The sequence below is a fragment of the Protopterus annectens genome, chromosome 1.part2 (assembly GCF_019279795.1).
Source record: "Protopterus annectens isolate FY-2018-M chromosome 1.part2, PAN1.0, whole genome shotgun sequence".
Taxonomy (NCBI): domain Eukaryota; kingdom Metazoa; phylum Chordata; order Ceratodontiformes; family Protopteridae; genus Protopterus; species Protopterus annectens.
This window is the reverse complement of record NC_056727.1, coordinates 902,633,358-902,658,818: the sequence shown is the minus strand read 5'-3', so window position 1 is coordinate 902,658,818 and position 25,461 is coordinate 902,633,358. Positions and strand designations below refer to the sequence as shown.

Genomic DNA, 25,461 nt, shown 5'->3' with positions numbered 1-25,461 from the left:
GGACAGAACTTCATTTGTCTTCAAGTCCTCTGCTGAAATGTTCATTGCAATGTCCCTAATTCTTCCATTAAGTGACAGTGCAACTGCAATGGCTGGCTTTCATTTTACAAACTCAGTAACCAGATTACACATCATAGCACCATCCATTTTCTAGATTTTGTGTAGTTTATTTTCATCAGCACAAGCCAGACTCTGTAGCTGGAAACCATCATCACCTATCATTGGAAAACCTGACCAAACTAAGTTTTCAAGACATGGTGAGATTATTCTTCTGAACAGTCAAGCTGCACAAACAACAATGAGACCCACTTGGACACTAATTACAGTTTAAACTGCAGCAAAAAAAAAAAAGTACATAGTCACTGTCTTAAAACCAGCACATGTTGTAAAACTGTTAAAACACAAGTGGAAAATGAAAGTTATGTACTTATCATAATGATGGCTCTGTACTAGCAGTTTCAGTTTAGGGGTAGCAGCCACCCGATCCAAGGTTTTCCATGTATTTCCACAATCATTTTTACTAACTCGTTGGAAGGCAGAGCCACCCAAGAGGAAGATCTGTGCAAACAGATGACATCCATCAGTATATACTCAAATTCAGAGGGGGAGTCTTTGGGCCATTTAGTTTTTACCCTGATGAGTTCTAAAACCTCCCCATATTTGGAGTGGAGTCACCAGCTTGGGAGGAGAATCACCTTTGCTGATTACCATCTGTGTCTACACTGGGGGACTCTGGTGAAGTGATTACTCTTGCACTTTACCTTTTATGCAGTCCCAGGTTGGATGGATTCCAGATAAGATAAGGACTGCACACCCTGAGATGTACGACAGGGTCCTCTGTCCTGAAGGGAAGGAGGCAAGACAGATGAGGTGGATGACGATCTTAAGTGAGCCACTGCCTGTATCACCATGGCAAAGGGGTTATACAGGGACAACTGCATTCTGGGCACTAAACCTGCCATGACCCTTCATCAAAGCTGGGCCAATTGTGATCAAGAGACAGTGCACTGCCAAAGGTGACCACAACTCTGGGATCAGAAACATCATCAAGGCCAAAGCTGTTAGAACCAATTTGGACCCCCAACTCTGAAAGGATAAGTGATACCAAAGTTGGGGTCAGTGGCCCCAAAGTTGAACACTGAAAAGCAGAGTTCAGAGATGAAAGATATGGCCCCAAAACCAAGAGAAGTCAATCCCAAAGCACTGACCTTCAATACTGATGTTGGGATTGACCCAGAAGAGGTCAAAGTCAAGTCCCTCCATGCCAACAGCTTTGTCAACATCAGAGTTGTCAAGGGCAATGACTTTCAAGCAGCCACTGGTGTCAACATCAAAGTTGAGGAGTCATCTACGGTTTCAATGGAATTCTAGCTCAACTTAACCTTAAAGAAGAAAGGTCCAGACATAAGTCAGAAAAATCATGCAAAGAAGGTATCCTGGAGTCCCTGATGCTAGTAGGAGACATCAGCTGAGGCCAAAACTGTTGCAACTGAAGGAAAGCATGTCACATTTTTTCACAGTCTGGTTCAACAGACAAAGACCTACTGTGCCTAATGGACACAGCAGAAGTAGGCATGTGGGTTAGGAACTGTGGTTTCAAAGCAGAAGAGAGAAGCCAGAGGGAGTCCTCTCCATAGGAGACATACCTGAAGCAGATTTAGCAGCAAAAGCAGCCACTCAAAAACTACCTAGAAAACACTCTGAAAATTGTCACAAACTGGCAAATACACAACAACGGGGGATAGGAGACTCCCAACAGTGACAGAAAAAGTCAGTTAAATAGTTTAAAACAGAAACTGAAAAGATCCGACATGAACACAGGAGAAAATCTGCAAAAGCAGAGCTACTACCACAAAAATCTAGTAGTAGTCTGCTACCATCTTCAGGGTAATTTAATTTCACTAAGCAGCTGTAGATCTGGAAAAGGAGCCAGACTGTGCCTGAGATTGTGAGTAAAAGGTAGGGACCTTCAACAGCCGGGGAAAGTTTTATGAGTTGAGATGATAAGCATCTACTTGTCTCAGTCCTACTGACAACTGAGTTAAAACCTGCAGTATCAAATAATGCTGCAATAAGACTTCCACAGAAGCAATGCTGCATTAATAGTTCCAAATAAAGGATATAACTACAGATTTAACACTCTAGTTCTTGTGACATGCAAGCAAGAAGTCTTGCTCCTACATGGTGGGGGGACTAACAGGGACCAATGCTGCAGTAAGTCAGTGTGAAATGGCACATACATGTATTAGTTTGGATTCTACACATGATTGTGCATGACTGTTTTCCCACTGGAACTATTATAGGTAGTAAAAAAGTGCTAGTAATAGTAATTTTAACAGCATTCAGATACGTACATCTGGAACATAAGACATTACAATGGTGTAATTAAATATCGAAAGATCACTTCTCTTAAAATAACTGCAACATTCAAGTTCTCATAAAATCAGGCAGGATGAGAGGCCAGGTGTAATACTTACCAAATTTTAACACGAACAACTTTAGGTTTAGTTTGCAAAATACATACCTTTTTTAGAGGTATAGTTTGAAACCACTCCATGGAGTTCACATCAAACACATCAATGGCATTTTCACTGTACACTGAGAGGTATGGAGCACTGTAACCTGTAAAGATCCATATGCACATATGTTAAAATGTACTGCAGTGTACTATTTAATCACTTGTTACACTGGCTGGTATTTGCTTAGTAAAGTGCCTTAATGAGAAACGCAAAGTACTGTACAAAGCAGAATTTTATATCCCAAATACCTGGGTCATATTTAAAATCCAGCTTCATTATTATGTACAAGACATCATAGCTCTATATCAGAAGTGTGACACCAGATCCCTCAAAACCTGACAGTTTTAAAAATAACCACCACTGAAAACAAAACCACATTCCAAAACTCTCTGCTGCACCTTTAACGCATTTTTTCAGGAGTGGCTGCACACAACTAATCAATACACGAATTACAAGACTGCTGTCTGTGCCTTAGAGAAGAGGGACATACTGTAAGATACCACAATCTCCAGTGGCATAGCATACACTACCCTACATTTAGACATTCATTTCCACCAGTCTGAGAATCTCAATTACAGTGTGAAGAATTTCAAAAGGAACCCACAACATACAAATATACTGACTTTCACTGTGTACCTTCATGCAGGTATGAAGGTTGTTCAACATAACAACAGATGTGTAATACTAGGTTAGGGGTCTGCAACCTGCAGCTCTGGAGCCGCATATGGCTCTTCCACCCCTCTGCAGTGGCTCCTGTAGCTTTGAAAAATAATGGCCACTCTGCCACATGACACACACACACACACACACACACACACACACACACACACACACTAATAGTGATCGAGTGACAGATTTTTAAATATTGCTCTTATGAACTTACAAACTTGATGGAATAACATGTTTTCTGTTACCATGCATTCTACACACACCGAGAGTGATCAAGCGATCCCCCGGCAGCAGCAGCATCTCCTCAAAGGTTTCCATACCTCTCATACCTCTTAAACTCTTACCACAAGAAATCTGGACAGAGCCCAAATAAAAGGGAACCAAGAAAGAAAAATAGGGATAGATTTTAAATATTGCTCTTATAAACTTAGAAACCTGCTAAAATAATATGGTTTCTGTTGACATGCATTTTATACACACACACAATAACAATATATAAAACATTATACATTGTGTTATTTTCATTTTAGGAATAATAGGTTTTGTGGCTCCAGCTGAATTTTATTTGATGGTAGAGGGGCCAAAAATGGCTCTTTTGATAGTGAAGGTTGCAGACCCCTGTACTAGGTCCACCTTCCTCTACTTTTAGGGCTAAGACCATCATGACTTAGTTAATTATTTAACATGTTCGCAGAGTAGCTGGCACCTATATTTTTACCTATAATCCTCTGCATAGGACTCCTCTCCAGATCTCTGCCAGCCTGTGTTAAGGTGGTTCACACAAAGAGGCCAAACAATCTCTGCAAATACCTCTCAAGCTGGACAAACTGCTCAGACTAACTGTTAGAGGGGAAGAAGAGTGGGTATGTAGAAGGATAGACCTGGTTTTACTCAGCTAACATTATGCTAAATGCACAATTTTTACATGGGATAGGACAGGTCCATCTTTCTTTACCTCAAGTACAGAGTCTCCAGCTTCAGGAATTGAGTGAAGCCTCACAAAAGTAGCTTTTCTAGGAAATGCATCTAAAAACAACAAAGAAGAGAAGAGCTGACTTGAAAAATCTGCAAAGGTATAAATTGACATGTCCTAACCATTACTCATTGCTCTGCTAGAGCTGGACTTCTCAAGAGGTCATATCTCTTGAAATGAAATTGGATACACTTTAAACAGCCTTAGAAGGGTGCATAGAGTAGACTAAAGAATACACCTAATGTCAAGGACATACAGAGAGCATCATTGGAACATAAAAAGCAAGCCAGAGGTACATGCTAACAGAATTTAAAAAATAAACAGGCTTTAGGCAATATAACAAATTCACCAATCTAACTGAAACAGAGACAGACTAGGGAGTAAAGGTCCATAAGTGAAGGAGTACTACAGCAATGGACTTGTACTCCTTAGGCCACAAAGGGTAAAGTTTAAATAACTTATGGAAACACCCTCAAATCTATCAGGGTTTAGGATCAGAGTCAGCCTGGGGACTAACAGCTCTACCTTCATGAGAGAAAAATGGAAGGAAAAAGAAAATCTCCTCAGTAGGTGGTGTAAAAACCTTGAAGTTTTAATAGTCAACAAACATACTGTGAATTTGGTTACAATGCACTTTAGCTAATGACATTAAAAAGAACAACAAAACAGGTTACTGTCTCATGGTCACAAAGACCCTAAGGGACTTTTTAAAGTGAAGGAAGGGTATGGTCAGCATCTGAGAATACAAAATATACTGATGTAATTCTTTTTGGCTGCTGCACCAGGGTCAAGGAGAAAAGCATCTACGAAGTGTAAAGTAGATGGTATTACCTTAAACGTAAGGGTCTAAAAACATGTGTGTACTAGTACAAGCCTGCATCTTGTTAAGAACTGGTAGATGGACTACACATGCACAGTCTTAGAAGGGTTCAAAATTGACTAGTTAGCCAAACAATAAAAAAATGCAGCAGGTGAAGATTTAGTAGCACAATATCCTGCAAAACTAACAAAACACACATAGAAACATTAAACTGTTGAGTAGAATGCAAACAGGATAAAATGCAGCCACAAAGTATAAAGGAAAGTGTTAGACATGGAAATGATAGATTTATAGGCAGCTGTCCTAAAACTGATGGCTTGGAATCCTGGGAAAAAAAGCAGCAAAGATGGTAAAAGGAAGATGAAACCAATACTGCTATGAAAGTAACTAAACTGTAGGGAGATAAATTAAGAACAGCCCAGTCCTTCAAAACAGTCCAGACGGAAAAAATGCACAAATGGTTCTAGTTTGGGGAGACTATGTTCATCAAAAACAATGTACAGACATAAAGCCCTAACTATGTCAAAGGTTACCTGAGTTTGATTAGCTGATCGGGTGTTTGTAGGAGCTGGTATGGGAGGAAGAAAATGAGTGGCCACTACCAGCTCGCCCATCCTAGGGAAGGGAGTTGGCTCCAGCTCACCACGCGAATGACACCAAGTGGGAGCACTAGGTGTTCACCTAGTATGGTTCTGAACCAGCTGAGCTCATGCAACCATCCTGCACTCAAACTATGCAGATGAGGGAAATTTGGCATGTAGAAGTATGCTTCCCCTCAGGGGAGCAGTGACTGCTGGCTCAGAGGAACCACCAAGGAAGGAGAAAGTACTTCCAAGGTGGCAGGCAGGCCATCCCCTAGGACCAGCAAGCTAGCCTGCTCTCTACACATGACTCTCAATGGGGAATGGAGAGCTGAATTGGGATCCAAGGCAGGAACAAATGAGCCATAAAGTTCTTGCCTAGCTTGTAAATAATGACTCCTGTCCCGCCAGAATGAATGGGCCAAGTAAATGAAGGTAGAGAAGCCACTGGACAATGTTCTGCAAGGGCAAGACAATAATAAAAAGGGAGTAACACCTCCAACCAAAAGAGGAAAGTAAAATAGGACAGACTATAACAAACACAATACAAACTGACAACAGTGTAAAGGTCTGCCCCTTAAGCATACCAAAAAGATTTCTGGATCAAAATGACAGAATTGTTGACTCTGTACGAAGCTACACCCAAATGTACTAGAAGGCCAGGTAGAAAAAGGAAGTGCTGCCATGTAAGAACTGAAAAGTCCTGCAAAGGGTAAGAGTTACAATCAACAGCTTTACACGCACAGCTGGTATAGCCACCTTCTCTATTAGTTAATGTTACGCAGAACATGCCATAAGAAAAGCCAACCAAACCATACATTGATCCAATACATTTAGTGCGGATTAAGGGAAAACAGAGATATAAGTGTATGTGTGTGTGTGTGTGTGTGTGTGTGTGCATGTGCCAGAACCGGCTACAGTACGTCATGTGAGAAGGGCCCCTCTAAACTACATTTAGAAACAGAACTCCATCAGGAATAAAGAACTCTTTAAAAATGTTCAATTTGTTCTTAACTCCCCAACCCTCCCCATGTTGCCTGATGGCTCCTCTATATTTACCCAACTGTCTATTCTTTCAGGCAAAACAGGAGCTGGGTATTCCCAAGCTACATGAGAGCCATACATGTAATTCATTCCTGCCAGGGAACCTCTATCAGCCCTTCATTACATGAGGAGGATCAGAAGGTACTGAGCTGGACAGTTTGCTGGTACTGGGTAACAGCCTATCCTCAGCCTGTGGGAGCTCCTTCTCCTCCTCCATCTCATGGCTCCTCTGAGCCAGCAACTGCTACCTTCTAATGAGTAGTGCTCTTACAAGATTTTGCCCAAGTGGTGAACTAGACCTGTCTCCCTCCCTCTTCATGGATGGGAAAGAAACCAGCATATAAAGGTTTTACAAAGGGCCTCAGTCCTGACACCCTTCTTCTTTGGTAGGTTTGATGTCCTAAATTCTGTGGCGTTGAACCTTGAAAAACAATATAAAACAAACATACAAAGCTATCATGGGGTGAAAGCAGATACCTTTTAAGGTAAGAGAAATCTGGTAGGTAATAGGTCAGATATACAGTGTATAGAATACCGACTTATTCCTCTATATGTGAGGAACAGGACCACATGGGGAATAGAGTCATAGAGGGAGTATTACTATAAAAAAAGTACAGTTTTGTACCTACCATAAATGTAGATGTTCGAAGATCCACATTGCTGCAGTCCTTACATATGGGTAGTCCGCTGTCCTCGGTCGGCCCGAATACCAAAGTATTAGGCTGACATCGGTCAAGGGCGCTCAGAACTGACATCAGAGCGTCAGGGTATAAGAGCGCATGACCGACGTCATATCCTCAGTCTTTTCTTGCCCCAGATGTCAGAAGGCCCTAAAAAGAAAGCCCACAGCCAAAAACAAAATACTTCCCAAAAACAAAATATGTACAAATCACAGCTACCACCCAAACCATACAACCATTCCAAACTATAGAGGGGAAGGAGGGAGGGTTAATTGGACTGCAGCAATGTGGATCTTCGAACATCTACATTTATGGTAGGTACAAAACTGTACTATGTTCTTCATCTTACATTGCTGCAGTCCTTACATATGGGTAGAATCCCAAAGCAGAGGTAAAGGGAGGTTGGCAAAATCATAAAGCATTAGGAGCTGCCAAAATGCCCTGTAATATTGCAGTGGCAAATCCAGCCCTAGATTTAGAATAAAGAGGAAGGTGGTAATGTTTAGAAAAAGTATGCACTGAACTCCAAGTAGCTGCTTCCAAAATATCTTTAGTAGCCACCCCCCTTAAAAAGGCTGTAGAGGTAGCAGTAGCCCTAGTGGAATGAGGCCTGATTCCAGCCGGAATCTCCTTACCATGATGGGAATAACAGAAAGCAATGCAAAAACCAATCCACTTAGAAATAGTTTGTTTAGAAACAGGCTTTCCCTGAGAACCCAAGGCAAAAGAAACAAACAACTGCTGAGACTGTCTGAACCCTGTAGTTCTGCTCAAATAATAACGCAACTGCCTGTGAATATCCAAAGTGTGCAAAATCTTCTCCCCTTTATTTTGGGGATCTGCATAAAAAGTGGGCAAATGAATAGTTTGGTTCAAGGCCACACTAGAAACCACCTTAGGCATAAAAGTAGGATTAGTACGTAAAGATACCCTATCCTTATGAAAAATTAGGAAGGGTTCAACTGCCATAAGGGCCTGTAATTCAGAAACCCTTCTTGCAGACGTGATGGCCAACAAAAAAGCAGTCTTCCAGGACAAAAACTTCAATTCGGCAGTAGCTGCAGGCTCAAAAGGAGGTAAAGTAAGTTTTCCAACACAAAATTGAGATCCCAGGCAGGAGTAGGAGCTCTCGTGGGGTCTTATGTTCTTTGCCCCTCTAAGAAATTGCTTAAACAAAGAATGAGAGAACAAAGGAGGGTCACAGTCATAGTGAGCAGAAATGGCTGCAGCATGAACCTTTATAGAGGAGAAAGACAAACCCTTGTCTAATAAATCTGTAAGGTATTGAAGAGAAACACTTAAATCAGGCTTGGAAACATCAAAGTCCTTTGCTTTGCTCCAAACAAAAACCTCCTCCATTTATCAGCGTAAACTTTCCTTGTACTAGGCCTTCTGGCCTCCAAAATAACATTTAAAACTTGTTGTGGAAGCTGAGACCCTCCAGGGTCTAGAACAGAATATGCCAGGCTGTTAGATGCAGGGACTGAATCCTGACATTGAGGAAATGATTGCCCTCCTGTGACAAAAGGTGCGGAATCGAAGGCAAAGGCCATGGAGGCTCCCGCACTAAACCTCTCAGCAGAGGGTACCAGTGCTGTCGAGGCCAATCTGGAGCTATCAGAATCATGGATGGCTTGTCTTGTCTGGCCTTCAAGAGTACCTTTGGGAGGAGAGGCAGAGGTGGAAAGGCATAGACGTGAAGATTGCTCCAACTGAAGGATAGAGCATCCACCTTCCAAGCTGTGGGATGAAACATTTTTGTGCAAAACTTTGGCAACTGGAAATTTAGTGGAGAAGCGAACAGATCTATGTCTGGAGTTCCCCATAACACTGTCAACCTTGAAATACATGAGGATCCAATTTCCACTCGTGGGGATCCACTATCTGTCTGCTCAACACATCTGCTAAGGAGTTCTGTGCTCCTGGTAGAAACCTTGCCTGAAGATTGAGGTGTAAACTGAGTGCAGTCCCCCACAAAATCATCGCTTGTCTGCAAAGAGGGTACGAATGTGTTCCCCCTTGCTTGTTGATGTACCACATGACAGTTGTGTTGTCTGTTTGAATCAACACTTGCCCTGGGTGAAGTAAATCTTTGAAAGCCATCAATGCAAATTGGACTGCTAACATCTCCTTCAAGTTGATATGCAAATGTTGAAGTCTGGCAGGCCACGTGTCTTGAACCCATTTTCCATTGAGATATGCTCCCCAAGCCTTGTCCGAGGCATCTGTCGTTAGAATCTGACTCGCCTCTGGTCGGGTCACAGAGAGTCCCTTGTTTAGGTGACATTCCTGAGCCCACCACAAAAATTCCTTTTGAATGCAAGATATTATTTGAATGACAGTGTCCAGATCTTGGCAGTGTTGTGTCCATACGTTCTTGAGATACCATTGGAGCTTCCTCATATGCAGTTTGGCATTGGGAAGCACCAGGATACAAGATGCCATGAACCCCAAGGCTTGAAGGACTGTCCTTGCAGTCAGTCTGGACCGTAGAGACAATTGATGGAAGTAAAGAGTAAGGTTCTTTTGTTTGTCCGGGGTCAAAAAAGCCATCTGGGAAGCTGTATTCAGTCTCACACCCAGAAAGCACAGTTCCTGAGAGGGTACTAGACTGGACTTTGTTTCGTTCACAGAATACCCTAGGCACCTTAACACTGCCATCACATACTGTAGATGATGAAGAAGTTCGTACTTGTCTTGAGCAAGAATCAGGCAATCGTCCAAATAAGGATAAATTTGTATTCCTCTTAATCTGAAGAAGGCTATCACTGGAGCCAGAACCTTTGTGAACACCCTGGGCAGTAGATAAGCCAAAGGGCAATGCAGAGAACTGATAATGTAAAGTCCCAGCCAGCAGGTACCTCCTGCAACTGGGCCTGATAGGAACATGAAGATAAGCCTCTTTGAGAGCCAGAGTTACCATCCAGTGATCTTTGCCCAACAGAGGTAAAAGCTGTTGCAACGTCAACATTTTGAACTTTGGAATGTCCAGGAATGTGTTGAGGATAGATAAATCCAAAATCGGTCTCCACGTGTTCCCTTTCTTTGGTACTAGAAACAGGCGAGAATAAAAACCTAGGCCCACTTCTGACAGAGGGACCGGCTGTATTGCTCCCATTTGAAGAAGTAAAGAAATTTGCTTGTAAGCCTCTACCCTTTGTTGAGGAGGAACGTTTGGCATACCTTTGTAAGGAGGCAATGTATGGAAATAAAACTTGTAGCCTCGGTTTATAATGTCCAATACCCATTTGTCCTGGGTGACTAAAAGCCAGTTTTGCTTGAAGAGTGCTAACTTTCCTCCTAAAGGAGCTGCCAGGCAAGAAGAATCTGGCAGCTGAAAATGCAGGTCATTGGGCCTGTTTACGAAAGGACTGGCCCCTGCCCTCACCTGAAGATTGTGCAGGTGAACTCCATGTTCTAGGCCTGAAAGTACTCTGAGCTCTGCCCCTACCACGTCTAGATCTACCTCTAGACTGAGAATCAGAAGAAGGATACGTCCACCCCTTAGTAGGCCAATTCCTACTAAACTTTGGAGGCTGCACCTGCAAGAAGTCTTTAACAGTCTGCATAGACTTAGCCTTGTCTTCCATCTTTTTTAAGACCGACTCCACAGGGGGACCAAATAAAACTTCAGACTGTAAAGGAGCATCCAAAATTCTAGTTTTAACATGCTCTGACAAATTCTGATCCTTAAGCCAGGCGTGCCTGCGAAGAACTGAACCAGTGGCAGCCACCCTGGAAGAAGCCTGTAAAGCATCAAAACCACACTGCAAAGAATGCTTACCCACCTGTTCAGAGACATGTACCAAATCCTGTAATTCCTTACACTCAATGCCCTCTGCCAAAGCATCCACTTTAGATTTTAGTTGAGTAAGGAGGAAATTTTGATACTTTAACATATGAAACTGGCAATTCAAAGCCCTCATTGCTAAAGTAGAAGAGGTATACACCTTTTTACCCCATCTATCCAAAGCTCTAGCCTCTTTATCCATAGGAACTGGATTCTTTACAACAGAAGCCCTGACACCCTTAGGTCCCTGGCTAATAGTTTCTGGGTCTGCCCTAGGACTCTTATACAGATATTTATGAGCCTCAGGTACTCTGTAATACCTGTCCGGTTTCACTGGCGCAGGAGGCAAAGAATCTGGATTAAGGGAAGCCTCAGAGAAAACATCTTGCACAACATCCAAAACAGGAGGTATAGCCAAGGGCCTATGTTGTGGTAAAAACAAGAACTCCCTAAGCCTCTTCCGTGAATCAGAGAAATCCTGACCTTCCCATTTAAAATGCTCCCTCATAGAATGAAGTGTTTCTGAGAAGGAAAAATCTTCTGGAGGAGAAGCAGAAGGAGTGGAATCCTCTGCATCAGAATCAGAAAAAAGTAGGAAAATCCTGAATGTCTTCCTCTTATCAAAGTAATTAAATCTTCTGCCATTTTAAGCATGTGCTTTTTAGGCACAGAACCTGCAGAACTAGGACTGACACCAGGGAAAGGTAAACTAGCCCTGCCTTTGGAAGAAGCCTTAGAAACAGAAGAAGAAGGCCTAATCCCCTTAGGTAAGGAAGGGAGAACAGTAACCTGAGAGGCCCCCTCAGCCTGACCTGCCTCCTGAGAGGCCACATCCTGCAAAATCAAAGTCTCCTCCTGAGACTCAACTGAAACCTCGGCCGGATCCACAGAATCCCCCGTAGTTCCTAAAGAGCCGGCGTCCGGAACGGACGACTCATCCTGTCTGGGTTTTAAAGATTTGTCTTTGCGCTTCTTCGCGGTAGCGGGCATCGGAGGATCCGACGGCATATTATAATTACACCGCTTACCGAAGACAAGCCTAGCGCAATCTAACCTACGCGTGATGGTGCGCTTATTAAACTTAGCACAAAAGCGACACCCGACTACGTCGTGCTCAGGTCCTAAACAAGGAATACAAAGAGAGTGATAATCCCTATGCAGTATCTGTTTCCCACAAGAAATACAATTATTCACTTTTTCTGACATCCGGAATTAACTGAGGCAAGAAAAAACAAAAATATTCCCCAACGGGGTACTTAGCCCAACTTGGATTCGGTCTGAAACTCAGAATACGAAAATTTCAGAACGCCGAACGGCACTTGCAACGCTGCTTCTGCATCGGACCATGCGGCAAAAAAGACTGAGGATATGACGTCGGTCATGCGCTCTTATACCCTGACGCTCTGATGTCAGTTCTGAGCGCCCTTGACCGACGTCAGCCTAATACTTTGGTATTCGGGCCGACCGAGGACAGCGGACTACCCATATGTAAGGACTGCAGCAATGTGAGATGAAGAACATCAACAAAGTATGTTTCCCCAAACCTAACCCAAAGGCCAGAGCTGGGAGCTCAAGAAATAACCCTATGCCAGTGACAGAATTTCACAAAGGATAGGCAGAGCTGGTGTATGTCTTAAAGAAATAGACTGCTTGAGTGAGCCACACTGAAAGAGATGTCTGCGGTAGCTGACATTTTCATTTTTCCATGTAAAGGGACTCAAGGTCAGGTAGAAATGTAAGTGGTTGGACAACAGCCCATTTATAAAACCAAGTGATTCTGCAAGAAGTAGGTTAGGCACACTGGATGATTCATGTCAGCCTGTATACTCATGCGGCCACAAAAGACAAAAGGGTGAGCAAGCAAGGCTAAAAAATATCAAGAGAATGTGTCCAGTGTTAAAGTATTGCAGAATAGGCGGAAGCTCACAAAAGAAAACGATCAACTGCAGAATGCTAAGCAGAAAGTAAGAGATTACCTTGATAATATGCAAGAGTTTAGAAAGACTGCTGTTAAGCAACTGTTTTTGATAATATCAGTACAGCACAAAAACACTTTAGCACAACGACACAGGCAACAGAAAGTAGAAAGGGCTGTCTCCAAGCTTAGGGAGCTTATAATAAAGAAGGTAACAGATCCTGTAGAGGTATTAGAATTATTTCAGAAATTTCTATGAAAGTCTGCATAAAGCAGAGAAATATGGAAATCAAGAAAAGGTACAAATGGAAATGTTTACGGAAGAATTAAATATGCCAAGGTTAGAGGGAGATGATGCTCAATTACAAATGGTTAGGATAGAAGCAGATGAGATAAAAATTGTGATGTATAACCGATGTACAAGAAAGTCCCCAGGAATAGATAGCATTCCTGTGGAAGTTTGGAAGCTAGAAGGGAAAAACTGATAAAGATCTGGAAGCTTTTGTTTAACAGTATTTTAAGAGGAGAAGTACCACCAATATCCTGGAAGAAAGCAGTGGTAGCTGTAATACCTAAAGAGGGTAAAGATCCATCAGGCCCAGCTTCATACAAGCCCATTTCAATACCAAACCATGACTATAAAGTGTTCATGTCTATAATGGATAAAAGAATGACAAAAGTAATGCCAACATTGATAGATATGGACCAATGCGGTTTGGTGGAGGGCAGGCAAACATTTGACAACATTAACAGAACATTGATGATCCAGATGGAAACAGAATGTAAGAAGATACCATTGTTGCTGGTGGGTCTTGATGCAGAGAAAGCATTGGACAGAGTAAGCTGGGACTTTATGAGCAGGGCAATGGAAGCATTTGCATTTCCTGAAAAAAATGTATAAGGTTGATTAGGAGGATATATGAGGAATCAGAGGAAAAAATTAAAGTGGGTGGAGTCGTCTCTTATAATTTCTGCTTGAGCAGAGGAACCAGGCAGGGTTAATATTATTTTATACCTAACAAAACCAGAAAGAGACATTACATAGGTTCAGAGGTTCATAAGTGTTTACTAGGCTAATTACCACAAGGGCCTTTTTAAGCCTAGCCATGCATCCCAAATCTCTGACAAGTTCTGATACCCTTGATAAGTGTAAGCATGGGCCTGGGAGATGAACCATTTACAGGTTACCTGTTTGCATTAGAGACACAGGTGCCAAACCAGGGATGAATTTCCGGTTTCCCATCCAATTGCCCAAGTTGCACTTGAACTGGGTTAGGGAGGAACTCTGCTTCATATTGATGGGGAGCCTGTTCCACAAACGGGCTAGTCTTGGAATAAATACCTAACTCTTCAGCAGGTCCTATTCATATCACAGGCAAGGTTTAAGTCTTTAGAATGGGTAATTCTGGTAGTGTTTATTTTGTGGATATGCAGGAGGCCCATCAGAGTGGGGTCTGACAATGCCAGGCATAGAGCTCCCATCAAAAGCCTGTAAGAGACAGAATACAGGGATAGGACCTTGAGGTGGTGACAAAAACAGGACATATTACTGACACCCTGTATTCTTTTAGTGAGGAACTTTTGTGGACGTTCCAATTGTTGGATATGCCTGATTAGGTACATATCAAAGGGGGCAGTGTACTCAATGACAGGTCTGATGAATGCCGAACACAGTTGAACAATGACTTTATTGGACTTGGATGCAATACCTTTGTTTATAAGTTGTGCAGCATAGAATGATTTCCTCACCACTGTAGACACGTGACGATCAAAGGCTAGATTACTATCTATGTGTGTCCCCAAGTCCCTGACTACTGGGTCAACTCTAAGGGGTGTGTTGTCAATATGGTAGCTACCACGGATGGATGACTTCCCAAAGGATACTATTCCTCATTTCTTGGCATTTAGTTTTAGTCCATGGCTCTGACACCAGTTGTTTGCCTGTGCCAACCCCTCCTGGCGAACATTTGTGTCAGTATGAGATTCAATGACAGCTCCTAATTTGCAATCATCTGCAAATTTAGTCAGCCAGAGACCACTCTCATTGGCCTTGACTTCTGAGAAGTAAATGCCAAAAAGGAGCAGTCGAAGGACTGCTCCCTGAGGGACTCCACTCGTGAATGGCCTCTTTGTGGAGGTGGATTCCCCAATTCTAACTTCCTGGTTCCTGCCTGTGAGCCAGTTGGCTATCCACCGGATGACATATGGCTTTGTACCTAACCTCTTGAGTTTGTCAACAATGCCAGAGTAGGGTATTGTGTCAAATGCCTTGGCCAGGTCAAGGTAGGCAGTGTGAATGATTTTACCCTCATCCATTGCTTTGGTGACCTTCTCAAAGAAGTCCACCAGGCTGAGTAGGCATGATCTGCCCTTGATGAAACCAAACTGGGTTGGGTCCAGTGTCTAGAGGTTTACTATATCTCAGTTGATCATCTCTATGATAATTCTTTCCATTGCTTTAAATACAAGACTAGTGAGACTTATGGGTCTGTAGTTTCCAGGGTCTGTAGATGAACCACCTTTGTGCAGTGGGATGACTGTTGTCTATCTCCATTCATGAGGCATGAAGACTGTTTGGAAGCTACAGTCAAACAGTAATTCCAGAGGCCCTGATAGGTCATGTTTCATGCTATTTAGAAGGCATCCTGGGATACTGTCTGAGCCCAGTGATGCAGTGTCCTTGGTCTCAGAGAGAGCATTAAGGACCTGTTACCTAGTGATAGTAGGTGGAGTTATATTTGATATTTCCTGAGGGAAGGTTGAGGGGGATAGAGGAATAAAGTTGGAGCTGAATTTATCAGGCAGGAGGTTTGCTATATCTTCTGGCTCAGTATAGGTGGCTCAATTTACAATGAGCTCTGCACACAATTGTGCATTGCCTTTCAGGTTCCGGACATAGCTAAAGAATGCTTTGTGGTTGCCCTTGGCCTGGGAGGCCAAACTTACCTCAAACTTGGCTTTGGCAGACTTTATTTGTCCTCTGGGTTGTTTGTTTAGTTTGATGAGAGTGCTTTTATCCTGCTGGGTGCTGTACCGCCTAATTTTTGCCACAATTTTCTTCTTCCTGTTACACATCCGATGAGTTTGTTCTGTACTTCTTCCTAGTGGGTACAGTTGCCTTTATGCAGCTATTAACATGCTTGTACAGGGTTTCTGTGAACAGTTCTACATACACAGAGGTGTTCTCAGGGTTCACAGGGGCTTGAAATATTGCCAGGTTCTCATTTAATAGCAGGAGGTTAGCCTTAGAACAATTCCTGAGTATTCCCGGTTTAGCTGGGGATCCAGGATTTATTTTTACTTCAAAGGAGACCATTTTGTGGTTTGCCCTTACCAGGGAAGCCATTACAGTAGGGGATGTACTCTCCCATATTAATGAGGACCAGATTCAGTACAGTTGCACCCCTGGTTGGTGTACTGACTATTTGGTCCAGGGAGTTTGTGTTTACAAAATCCAGGAATCTCTGTGCATGTACAGTACTTCTGATGTCATACAGGATTCCCAGTTAATAGTGGGGTAATTCAAGTCACCCATGAATATGGTATTGGGTTGGATGGTTAGTGTTTCTAGTAAGTTTAAATACATGGTATGGGTTTCCTGGGTCATAGAGGGAGACCTATAGCTTGCAAGGAAGTGGTACTGGATTTTACCTATGGTGATTTGAACATGGAGCAGCTCAAGTGCATTGTCCTGTTTGACCAGCCTTGAAGTATACTTATTTTTGATGTAGAGAGAGACACCTCCACCTTTAGTCCCTGCCTGTGAAGTAGCTGGTCTAAATGTGTGGAGGCATTATAACCTTGCACTGTTGGTGTGCTGTCCGCGGCTTTAAACCACGTCTCAGAGATTGCACAGACATCAGCATTCTTACAGTGTTGTGGAACATTTTGAGACAGTTTTGAATCTTTTTGTGAAACAAAATTAATGAAGATAAAACACAGGTAACAGCAGTAAATTATGCACCCACACATAAATTGGTTCAGCAATATCCGTATTTATGGGGACATGATAAAAATGAAGTATTAGGATATGTGGGAAGAGACTAAACAAAAGATAATACAAAAACTGAGAAAATGGAAGCTCTGTTATATGGATATGGACAGTAAGATACAAGCAGTCAAAATGGTTTTAGTCCCTTTAGTCTTATACACAGGTCGAGGCCCGGGTTAACAATGACTGCCACCAGTACTGTTAGCCAACAGGGTGCTGGCAGAAATTGGGCTACTGTTGGCCGAAGAAGAAGAGGAGGGGGAAGGTATGCCCGAAGGCAGGAAGAGAGGAGGAAGGTTAGGAGTGTAGTACTGAGGGTAGGAACTTTGAATGTTGGCAGTATGACTGGTATAGGGAGAGAGCTAGCTGATATGATGGAGTGAAGGAAGGTTGATATATTGTGCATGCAAGAGACCAGATGGAAGGGAAGTAAGGCCAAGTGTATCGGAGGCGGGTTCAAATTGTTCTATCATGGTGTGGATGGCAGAAGAAATGGGGTAGGGGTTATCCTAATGGAACAGTATGCCAAGAGTGTCTTGGAGGTGAAGAGAGTGTCTGATAGAGTGATGTTTATGAAGCTTGAAATTGATGGTGTAATGATGAATGTTGTTAGTGCATATGCTCCACAAGTTGGGTGTGCGATGGATGAGAAAGAAAAATTTTGGAGTGAGTTGGATGAAGTGGTGGTGAGTGTACCCAAGGGTGAGAGACTAGTGATTGGAGCGGACTTCAATGGGCATGTTGGTGAAGTGAACAGAGGGGATGAGGAAGTGATGGGTAGGTATGGTGTTAAGGAGAGGAATGCAGAAGGTCAGATGATTGTGGATTTTGCGAAAAGGATGGACATGGCTGTGGTGAATACGTACTTTAAGAAGAGGGAGGAGCATAGGGTGACTTACAAGAGTGGAGGAAGATGCACACAGGTGGATTATATCCTATGTAGGAGGGCCAGTCTGAAGGAGATTGGAGACTGTAAAGTGGTGACTGGGGAAAGTGTAGTTAAGCAGCATAGAATGGTGGTCTGCAGGATGATGTTGGTGATCAAGAAGCGGAGGAGGAGTGTGAAAGTAGTGCCAAGGATTAAGTGGTGGAAGTTAAAAAAGGCTGATTGTGAGGTGGAGTTCAGGGAAGAGTTAAGACAGGCACTGGGAGGCAAAGAAGAGTTACCGAATAGCTGGGTAACTACAGCAGAGCTAGTAAGGGAGACTGCTAGGAAGGTGCTTGGTGTGACATCTGGACAGAGGAAGGAGGACAAGGAGACATGGTGGTGGAATGAGGAAGTACAGGAGAGTATACAGAGGAAGAGGCTGGCGAAGAAGAAGTGGGATTGTCAAAGAGATGAAGAAAGTAGACATGAGTATAAGAAGATGAGGCGCATGGCAAAGAGAGAGGTGGCGAAGGCTAAGGATAAGGCATATAGGGAGTTGTATGAGAGATTGGACACTAAAGAGGGAGAAAAGGACCTGTACCGACTGGCTAGACAGATGGACAGAGCTGGGAAAGATGTGCAGCAGGTAAGGGTGATAAAGAACAGTGAGGGAAATGTACTCACAAGTGAGGAGAGAGTGTGTTGAGTAGATGGAAAGAGTACTTTGAAGGGCTGATGAATGAAGAGAATGAGAGAGAGAGAGAAGGTTGGATGATGTGGGGATAGTGAATCAGGAAGTGAAGCAGATTAGCAAGGAGGAAGTAAGGACAGCTATGAAGAGGATGAAGAATGGAAAGCCTGTTGGCCCAGATGACATACCAGTGGAAGCATGGAGGTGCTTAGGAGAAATGGCAGTGGAATTTTTAACCAGATTGTTTAATGAAATTTTGGAAAGTCAGAGGATGCCTGAGGAGTGGAGAAAAAGTGTTTTGGTACCTATCTTTATTGGGTGATGTGCAGAGCTGCAGTAACTACAGAGGGATAAAATTGATCAGTCACAGCTTGAAGTTATGGGAAAGAGTAGTGGAAGCTAGGTTAAGAAGGGAGGTGATGATTAGTGATCAGCAGTATGGTTTCATGCCAGGAAAGAGCACTACAGATGCAATATTTGTTCTGAGAGTGTTGTTGGAGAAATACAGAGAAGGTCAGAAGGAGTTGCATTGTGTCTTTGTGGACTTAGAGAAAGCATATGACAAGGTGTCTAGAGAGGAGTTGTGGTATTGTATGAGGAAGTTGGGAGTGGCAGAGAAGTATGTAAGAGTGGTACAGGATATGTACGAGGGTAGTGTGACATTGGTGAGGACTGCGGTGGGAGTGACAGATACGTTTAAGGTGGAGGTGGGATTACATCAAGGATCAGCTCTGAGCCCTTTCTTATTTGCAGTGGTGATGGACAGGTTGACAGATGAGATTAGACAGGAGGCCCCGTGGACTATGATGTTTGCAGATGACATTGTGATCTGTAGTGAGAGTAGGGACCAGGTTGAGGAGACCCTGGAGAGGTGGAGATATGCTTTAGAGAGGAGACGAATGAAGGTCAGCAGGGCTAAAACAGAATATATGTGTGTAAATGAGAGGGAGGTTAGAGGAATGGTGAAGATGCAGGTAGTAGAGTTGGTAAAGGTGGATGAGTTTAAGTACTTGGGATCAACAGTTCAGAGTAATGGTGAGTGTGGAAGAGAGGTGAAGAAGAGAGTACAGGCAGGGTGGAATGGGTGGAGAAGAGTGTCAGGAGTGATTTGTGATAGACGGGTACCAATAAGAGTGAAAGGGAAGGTCTACAAGAGGGTAGTGAGACTAGCTATGTTATATGGGTTGGAGACAGTAGCACTGACGAAAAGGCAGGAGTCAGAGCTGGATGTGGCAGAGTTAAAGATGTTAAAATTTGCACTGGGTGTAACTAGGATGGACAGGATTAGGAATCAGTACATTAGAGGGTCAGCTCAGGTTGGACAGTTTGGAGACAAAGCAAGAGAGGCGAGATTGCGTTAGTTTGGACATGTGCTGAGGAGGGATGCTGGCTATATTGGGAAAAGGATGCTAAGGATGGAGCTGCCAGGTAAGAGGAAAAGAGGAAGGCCTAAGATAAGGTTTATGGATGTGGTGAGAGAGGACATGCAGGCGGTTGGTGTGAAAGAGCATGATGCAGAGGACAGGAAGAAATGGAAACAGATGATGCGCTGTGGCGACCCCTAATGGGAACAGCCGAAAGAAGACGAGTCTTATACACAGGTCACACATATTTTTATCAACCAGAGAAGAGGTTGTGGTTAGCAATTGATAAAGAGCTGAAGGACTTTATCTGAGAGGGAAGACGGCAAGAGTCAAGTGGGATAAGATGATTCTTCCAGTAGAACAGGGCGGACTGGGATTACCCAATTTGAAGGGGTATTTCAGAGCTACACAATTAAGGCTCCTATACATAGCACAAGCAGAAAACTATAATTCAAAGTGGAAAGGGATGATGTTGAAACAGGGGAGAAGCTTATGAAACAAATAGAGACTGGGATTTTGGATGCAGGCCTTTAAAGAGAATAACAATAATCATACAGAGTATTATATCCATATAGTAGCAGAAAGCATTCTAAGAATTAAGCCAACCCAGGAATGGAGAAAGGAGATTCTGCTGATAGGGATGACTGCAATTAGGGATACAGATGACAGGCAAATTGGGGATCGAATTTAGTGGAGAAAACTGGCAAAGGACCCAAGGTACTGGGAGCAAATAACTAGAAAGGGAAAGGTAATAGAATGGGAAAAGGCAAAGAATTTATTTGGACTGCAGGTTAGAGATTGAGATCAGACTAGTCACTCTAATAGTAAATCAAGGACTGATATCAGAGTATAGGCAAAGAGAAAGAAATGGGGGGGTGGTCCTAAATGGAAGACCAGCACTGGTAGAGTTTTTTGCAGACTCTAGAACAGAAGCTACCATTTAAAAAGGAAAAAAATAGTAGAGCATATAAAATATTGCATGATAACTATAAGAATCATTTAGAGGAAGTTGGAAAGGATTGGGAAGAGAGACTGGACAAGCCACTCACACAGCAATAATGGGAGGATATATGTATGTCTACCAAATATGTAACAAAATCTAGAAGATTTAGGATTTTTGCTTGGAAATGTTAACACAGATATTTTCATGCCCCAAGTAGATTCCAGAGAATTTTTCCTCAGGTAGACAGCAAATGTTGGAGGTGTGACAGGGAAGAAAGAGGTACTTGATAACATATTTTCTGGGAGTGCTTTGAGATAATGGACTTTAAGGATTCCCTGCAAGATGCACTGTCGGAGATGCCGGGTAGGCAGACTGGTGTGATGAGGGAGATGATTTTTCTGAGCTATGATACAGAATCGGAATTGCCTAGACATGGGTAAAGCCTTACTGTGTCTAATTATGCTGGCTGACAAAAAAAGCAATTACTAGAAAATGGAAATCAAAATCTAAATCAACTATATTACAAGTAGTGAATACAGTAACAGACTGGAATTAAGATCTTTAGAAAAGGGTAGAAGCAAACGGGTCTGTAGCATGTAATTGACATTTCAAAATGTCAAAGCACCTTTACTCACAAAAATGTTGATCGCTGACTTTGTCGAAAGGGAAAGAAATCGGAAGGCCAGCAGACAACACGACATAAAAACTAACATATTTAAGTGGAGGGCTTTGCCCCAAACCCCCAACTAAATATTCTAACTCCGTGATCATACTACAGTCAGGGAAAGGACAGGTGTGACAGAATATTTTGGTCTTTTGGCCATTTGACAAAGTCAACTTTTGACATTTTCGTGTCGAGTAAAGGTGGTTTGACATTTTGAAATGTCGATTATATGATACAGACCCAAACCAAACTACATAGGAAAAATGAGGATTGTGGGAACAATACATACAAGGGAGGAATGCGGTTTAAAAGAAGGCAGGACTTAAAAGAGCTATGTAATGTCTGACTGGAAATGATTAGGTAGATTATAAGTGATGTATAATGTCTGTAACTGGGAGTGTGTCAGTATGGTTTGTGATGTAAAATGCTTGCAACTAGGATTGCGTCTGTGTGGTTTGTTTTCATTTATATAAATGTAAGATTCCTTATATTGTAAATGATTGTTTAATAAAGATGTTTCTTGTTTTAAAAAGGGGTAGGAACTGAATAATTTATGCACTGTTGCTTAGGTTATACGATATATAGCAATATATGTGTAGTATAATGTTTGTTAATGTGTTAATACAGTTTATTTTTGTATAAATGTAAATTTGTTTGCCTTTGTCATAAGTGATAAATTCAATAAAAATATGTTAAAAAAAGAATGTGCCCAGTGTTATTTACATGTTTATACTGATCAGTTAGCTGAAACCTTTAAGGGTAACAGTCTGCTGTATTTATACAGGAAGAAAAGCAAAAGAATGGGCTACTGTAAAAAAAAATAAATAAATAAATAAAAAAAATAAAGCTGACCATGCATTCTTACTTTCAAGTTATTCTATTTTTATAAATAAATAAATGCATAAATAGCAGATTGCACCTGTCTATGGATCATGGATCAGAGGGCATAGATACTTGGGGAGGAAAGTAGAGTTATGTAAGTAAACTTACCATAAAGAATAGTTGTATAAAATCTTACCATAAACATAGATGTCCTTCTCTTCCATGTTGCAGTATTCAAAAAGTACAGTTGTGTATACTTACCATAAATGTAGATGTTCAAGTGTATTCACTGTTGCAGTCATCACATTTGGGTTATCTGCTTGCAGTAGCCCTCAGTCGGCCTGATTAACAAAGTCTTGGGTCCTGCGTCGGTTGCTGTCTTTTCTTCCATGACGTCAGGTAGTCAGGGGTATAAATCATGCAGCCAAACGACATTACATCAGTTTTTCTTGCCCCAGATGTCAGGCGCCCCCATAATGGGAAGCAATAAACTAAATATAAATATATACAAGGATATAACTCCAATAAAAAAGCAAATACACCAAAAAGCTTTTAAGCATAGTAAAGAAGAGTAGCGGTATAGCCAAAAAAAGTCAGGGAGCTGGAGGGAGGGTAAAGTACAGTTGTGTACACTTACCATAAATGTAGATGTTCGAATGTATTCACTGTTGCAGTCATTATATTTGGGTAATCTGCTGGCAGGTTGCCCTCAGTCGGCCTGAATAACAAAGTCTTGGGTCCTGCGTCAGTTGCTGTCTCCCCTTCCATGACGTCAGGTCGTCAGGGGTATAAAACATGCAGCCGATGCCATTTTAATCAGTTTTTCTTGCCCCAGATGTCAGGTGCCCCCCAAATGGGGAGCAAAAAAAAATATATATATATATATATATGTCAACAAAAACCCTTCAGCTACAGCAAGCAGAAATAATAGTTCATCCAACTGGAAAATCAAATTTGCTCTGAATAAAGTTTTTATAGTTTAAGCTTTTCGATCTATTTGTGGATTTACCGACATAGAAGAATTTGATTTTCCAGTTGGATGAACTATTATTTCTGCTTGCTGTAGCTGAAGGGTTTTTGTTGACAAAAATCTTGGTATTGTGTATATATATATATATATATATATATATATATATATATATATATATATATATATATATAAAACTATAAATAAATAAATGCACTTTAGAACCCACAAAATTTACATTCAACTAAAAGCAAATACACCACAAAGGCTTTTGAACATAGTGAAGGAAAGAAAGGGTATAGAAAGGGGGCTGGCGGGTGGGTAACCCATACTGCAACAGTGAATACACTCGAACATCTACATTTATGGTAAGTGTACACAACTGTACTATGTTCTTCATGTTTCACTGTTGCAGTCATTACATTTGGGTAGAATCCAAAGCTATGTATGGGAGGATGGAACTAAACAGCAATAGGAGCAGCTATAAGGCCCTGCAGGACTGCAGTGGCAAAGCCTGCCCTGGATTTAGAAAAGAGAGGTAAATGATAATGCTTTGTGAATGTATGAACTGAGCTCCAAGTAGCAGCTTCTAGAATGTCTCTGGTAGGGACCCCTCTGAGAAAAGCTGCTGAAGTAGAGGTAGCCCTGGTGGAATGGGATCTGATCCCTTTGGGCACAGGTTTACCATGGTGCAAGTAGCAGAAATTAATGCAATGGCTTATCCATTTAGAAATAATCTGCTTTGATATAGCCTTCCCCTCTGATCCTGCAGCAAATGCCACCAGTAGTTGCTCAGACTTTCTTAGAGATTTTATCCTGTTTAAGCAGAATCTTAGTTGTCTGTGTACATCCAATGAATGTAGAATCCACTCCCCCTTGTTCTGTGGATTTGGGAAAAAAGTTGGCAGGTGAATGGTATGGTTAAGAGCCACACTGGATATCACCTTAGGCATAAAAGAAGGCTTGGTCCTGAGGGCCACCCTGTCCGGGTAAAATATAATGAAAGGCTCCACTGCCACGAGAGCCTGTAGTTCTGAAACCCTTCTAGCTGAATTGACTGCCAAAGAAAGGTTGTCTTCCAAGAAAGAAATTTTATATCCGCAGTCGCTGCTGGTTCAAAAGGAGGTAGGGTGAGTTTTTCCAGCACAAAATTGAGGTCCCATGCAGGAGTTGGCGATCTCCTGGGAGGGCTTAAATTTTTGGCCCCTCTGAGGTACTGTTTTAGCAGGGGATGAGAAAAGAGGGGAGGCTCTGTTTTGTAATTAGCCGAGATGGCAGAGGCATGGATTTTTATTGAAGAAAAAGATAGGCCCTTGTAAAGCATCTCAATTAAGTATTGCAAAATCTGAGGAATATTGGGCTTTGCTGTGTCTATTCCTTGTGCTTGGTTCCAAGCACAGATTCTCTTCCATTTACCAGCATAAGATTTTCTAGTACTAGGCCTTCTGGCCTCCAAAAAGACATCCATCACAGGTTTACTGAGAGATGTGGTTGGTGAAATTAGTTGAACAGCCATGCTGCAAGATTCAGAGTTTGGAGCTGAGTGTGCAGAATCTGATAGTTCTGCTGAGACAATAGGTGAGGTGTTTGAGGCAAGTACCACGGAGGAAGGTGTGACATATTCCTTAGTAGTGGGTACCAGTGTTGGCGAGGCCAGTCTGGAGCAATTAGAATCATTTTTGTTTTTTCCTGTCTGACTTTTAGTAAGACTTTGGAGAGTAGAGGCAGAGGGGGAAAGGCATAGACTGATAGGTTTTTCCAGCTGAAGGATAGAGCATCCACTTTCCATGCTTTCTTGTGATGAGTTCTTGTGCAGAATTTGTCCGCCTGATAATTTTGGGGAGAGGCAAATAGATCTATGTCTGGGCTCCCCCATTTTTGTGTTAACATGCTGAAGATTTGTGGATCCAGTTTCCATTCGTGTGGGTCCATAAGATTTCTGCTTAGGTCATCTGCCAGAGTATTTTGCTTTCCTGGCAGGAATTGAGCTTGAAGATGTATTTGGTAAGTCAAGGCTGTGTTCCACAAGGCCATGGCTAGTCTGCAAAGGGGGTAGGAGTGGGTACCCCCCTGCTTGTTTATGTACCACATAACTGTGGTGTTGACCGTCTTTATCAGTAGTTGTCCTGGATGAAGGGAGTCCTTGAAGGCTGTCAGAGC

The 25,461-nt window shown here is 42.3% G+C and overlaps 1 protein-coding gene across 2 annotated transcripts in view; it reads right to left on the bottom strand.

Annotated features, from left to right (window-relative positions):
- Positions 1–25,461, bottom strand: part of CDC42BPA (CDC42 binding protein kinase alpha) — a 3,351,611-nt gene that overhangs the window by 275,267 nt on the left and 3,050,883 nt on the right. For both annotated transcript variants that reach the window (XM_044059574.1, XM_044059584.1), the window contains exon 32: positions 2,525–2,622. In XM_044059574.1, coding sequence (XP_043915509.1) covers positions 2,525–2,622 — 98 coding nt within the window. The remainder of the gene's footprint in view (positions 1–2,524; positions 2,623–25,461) is intronic.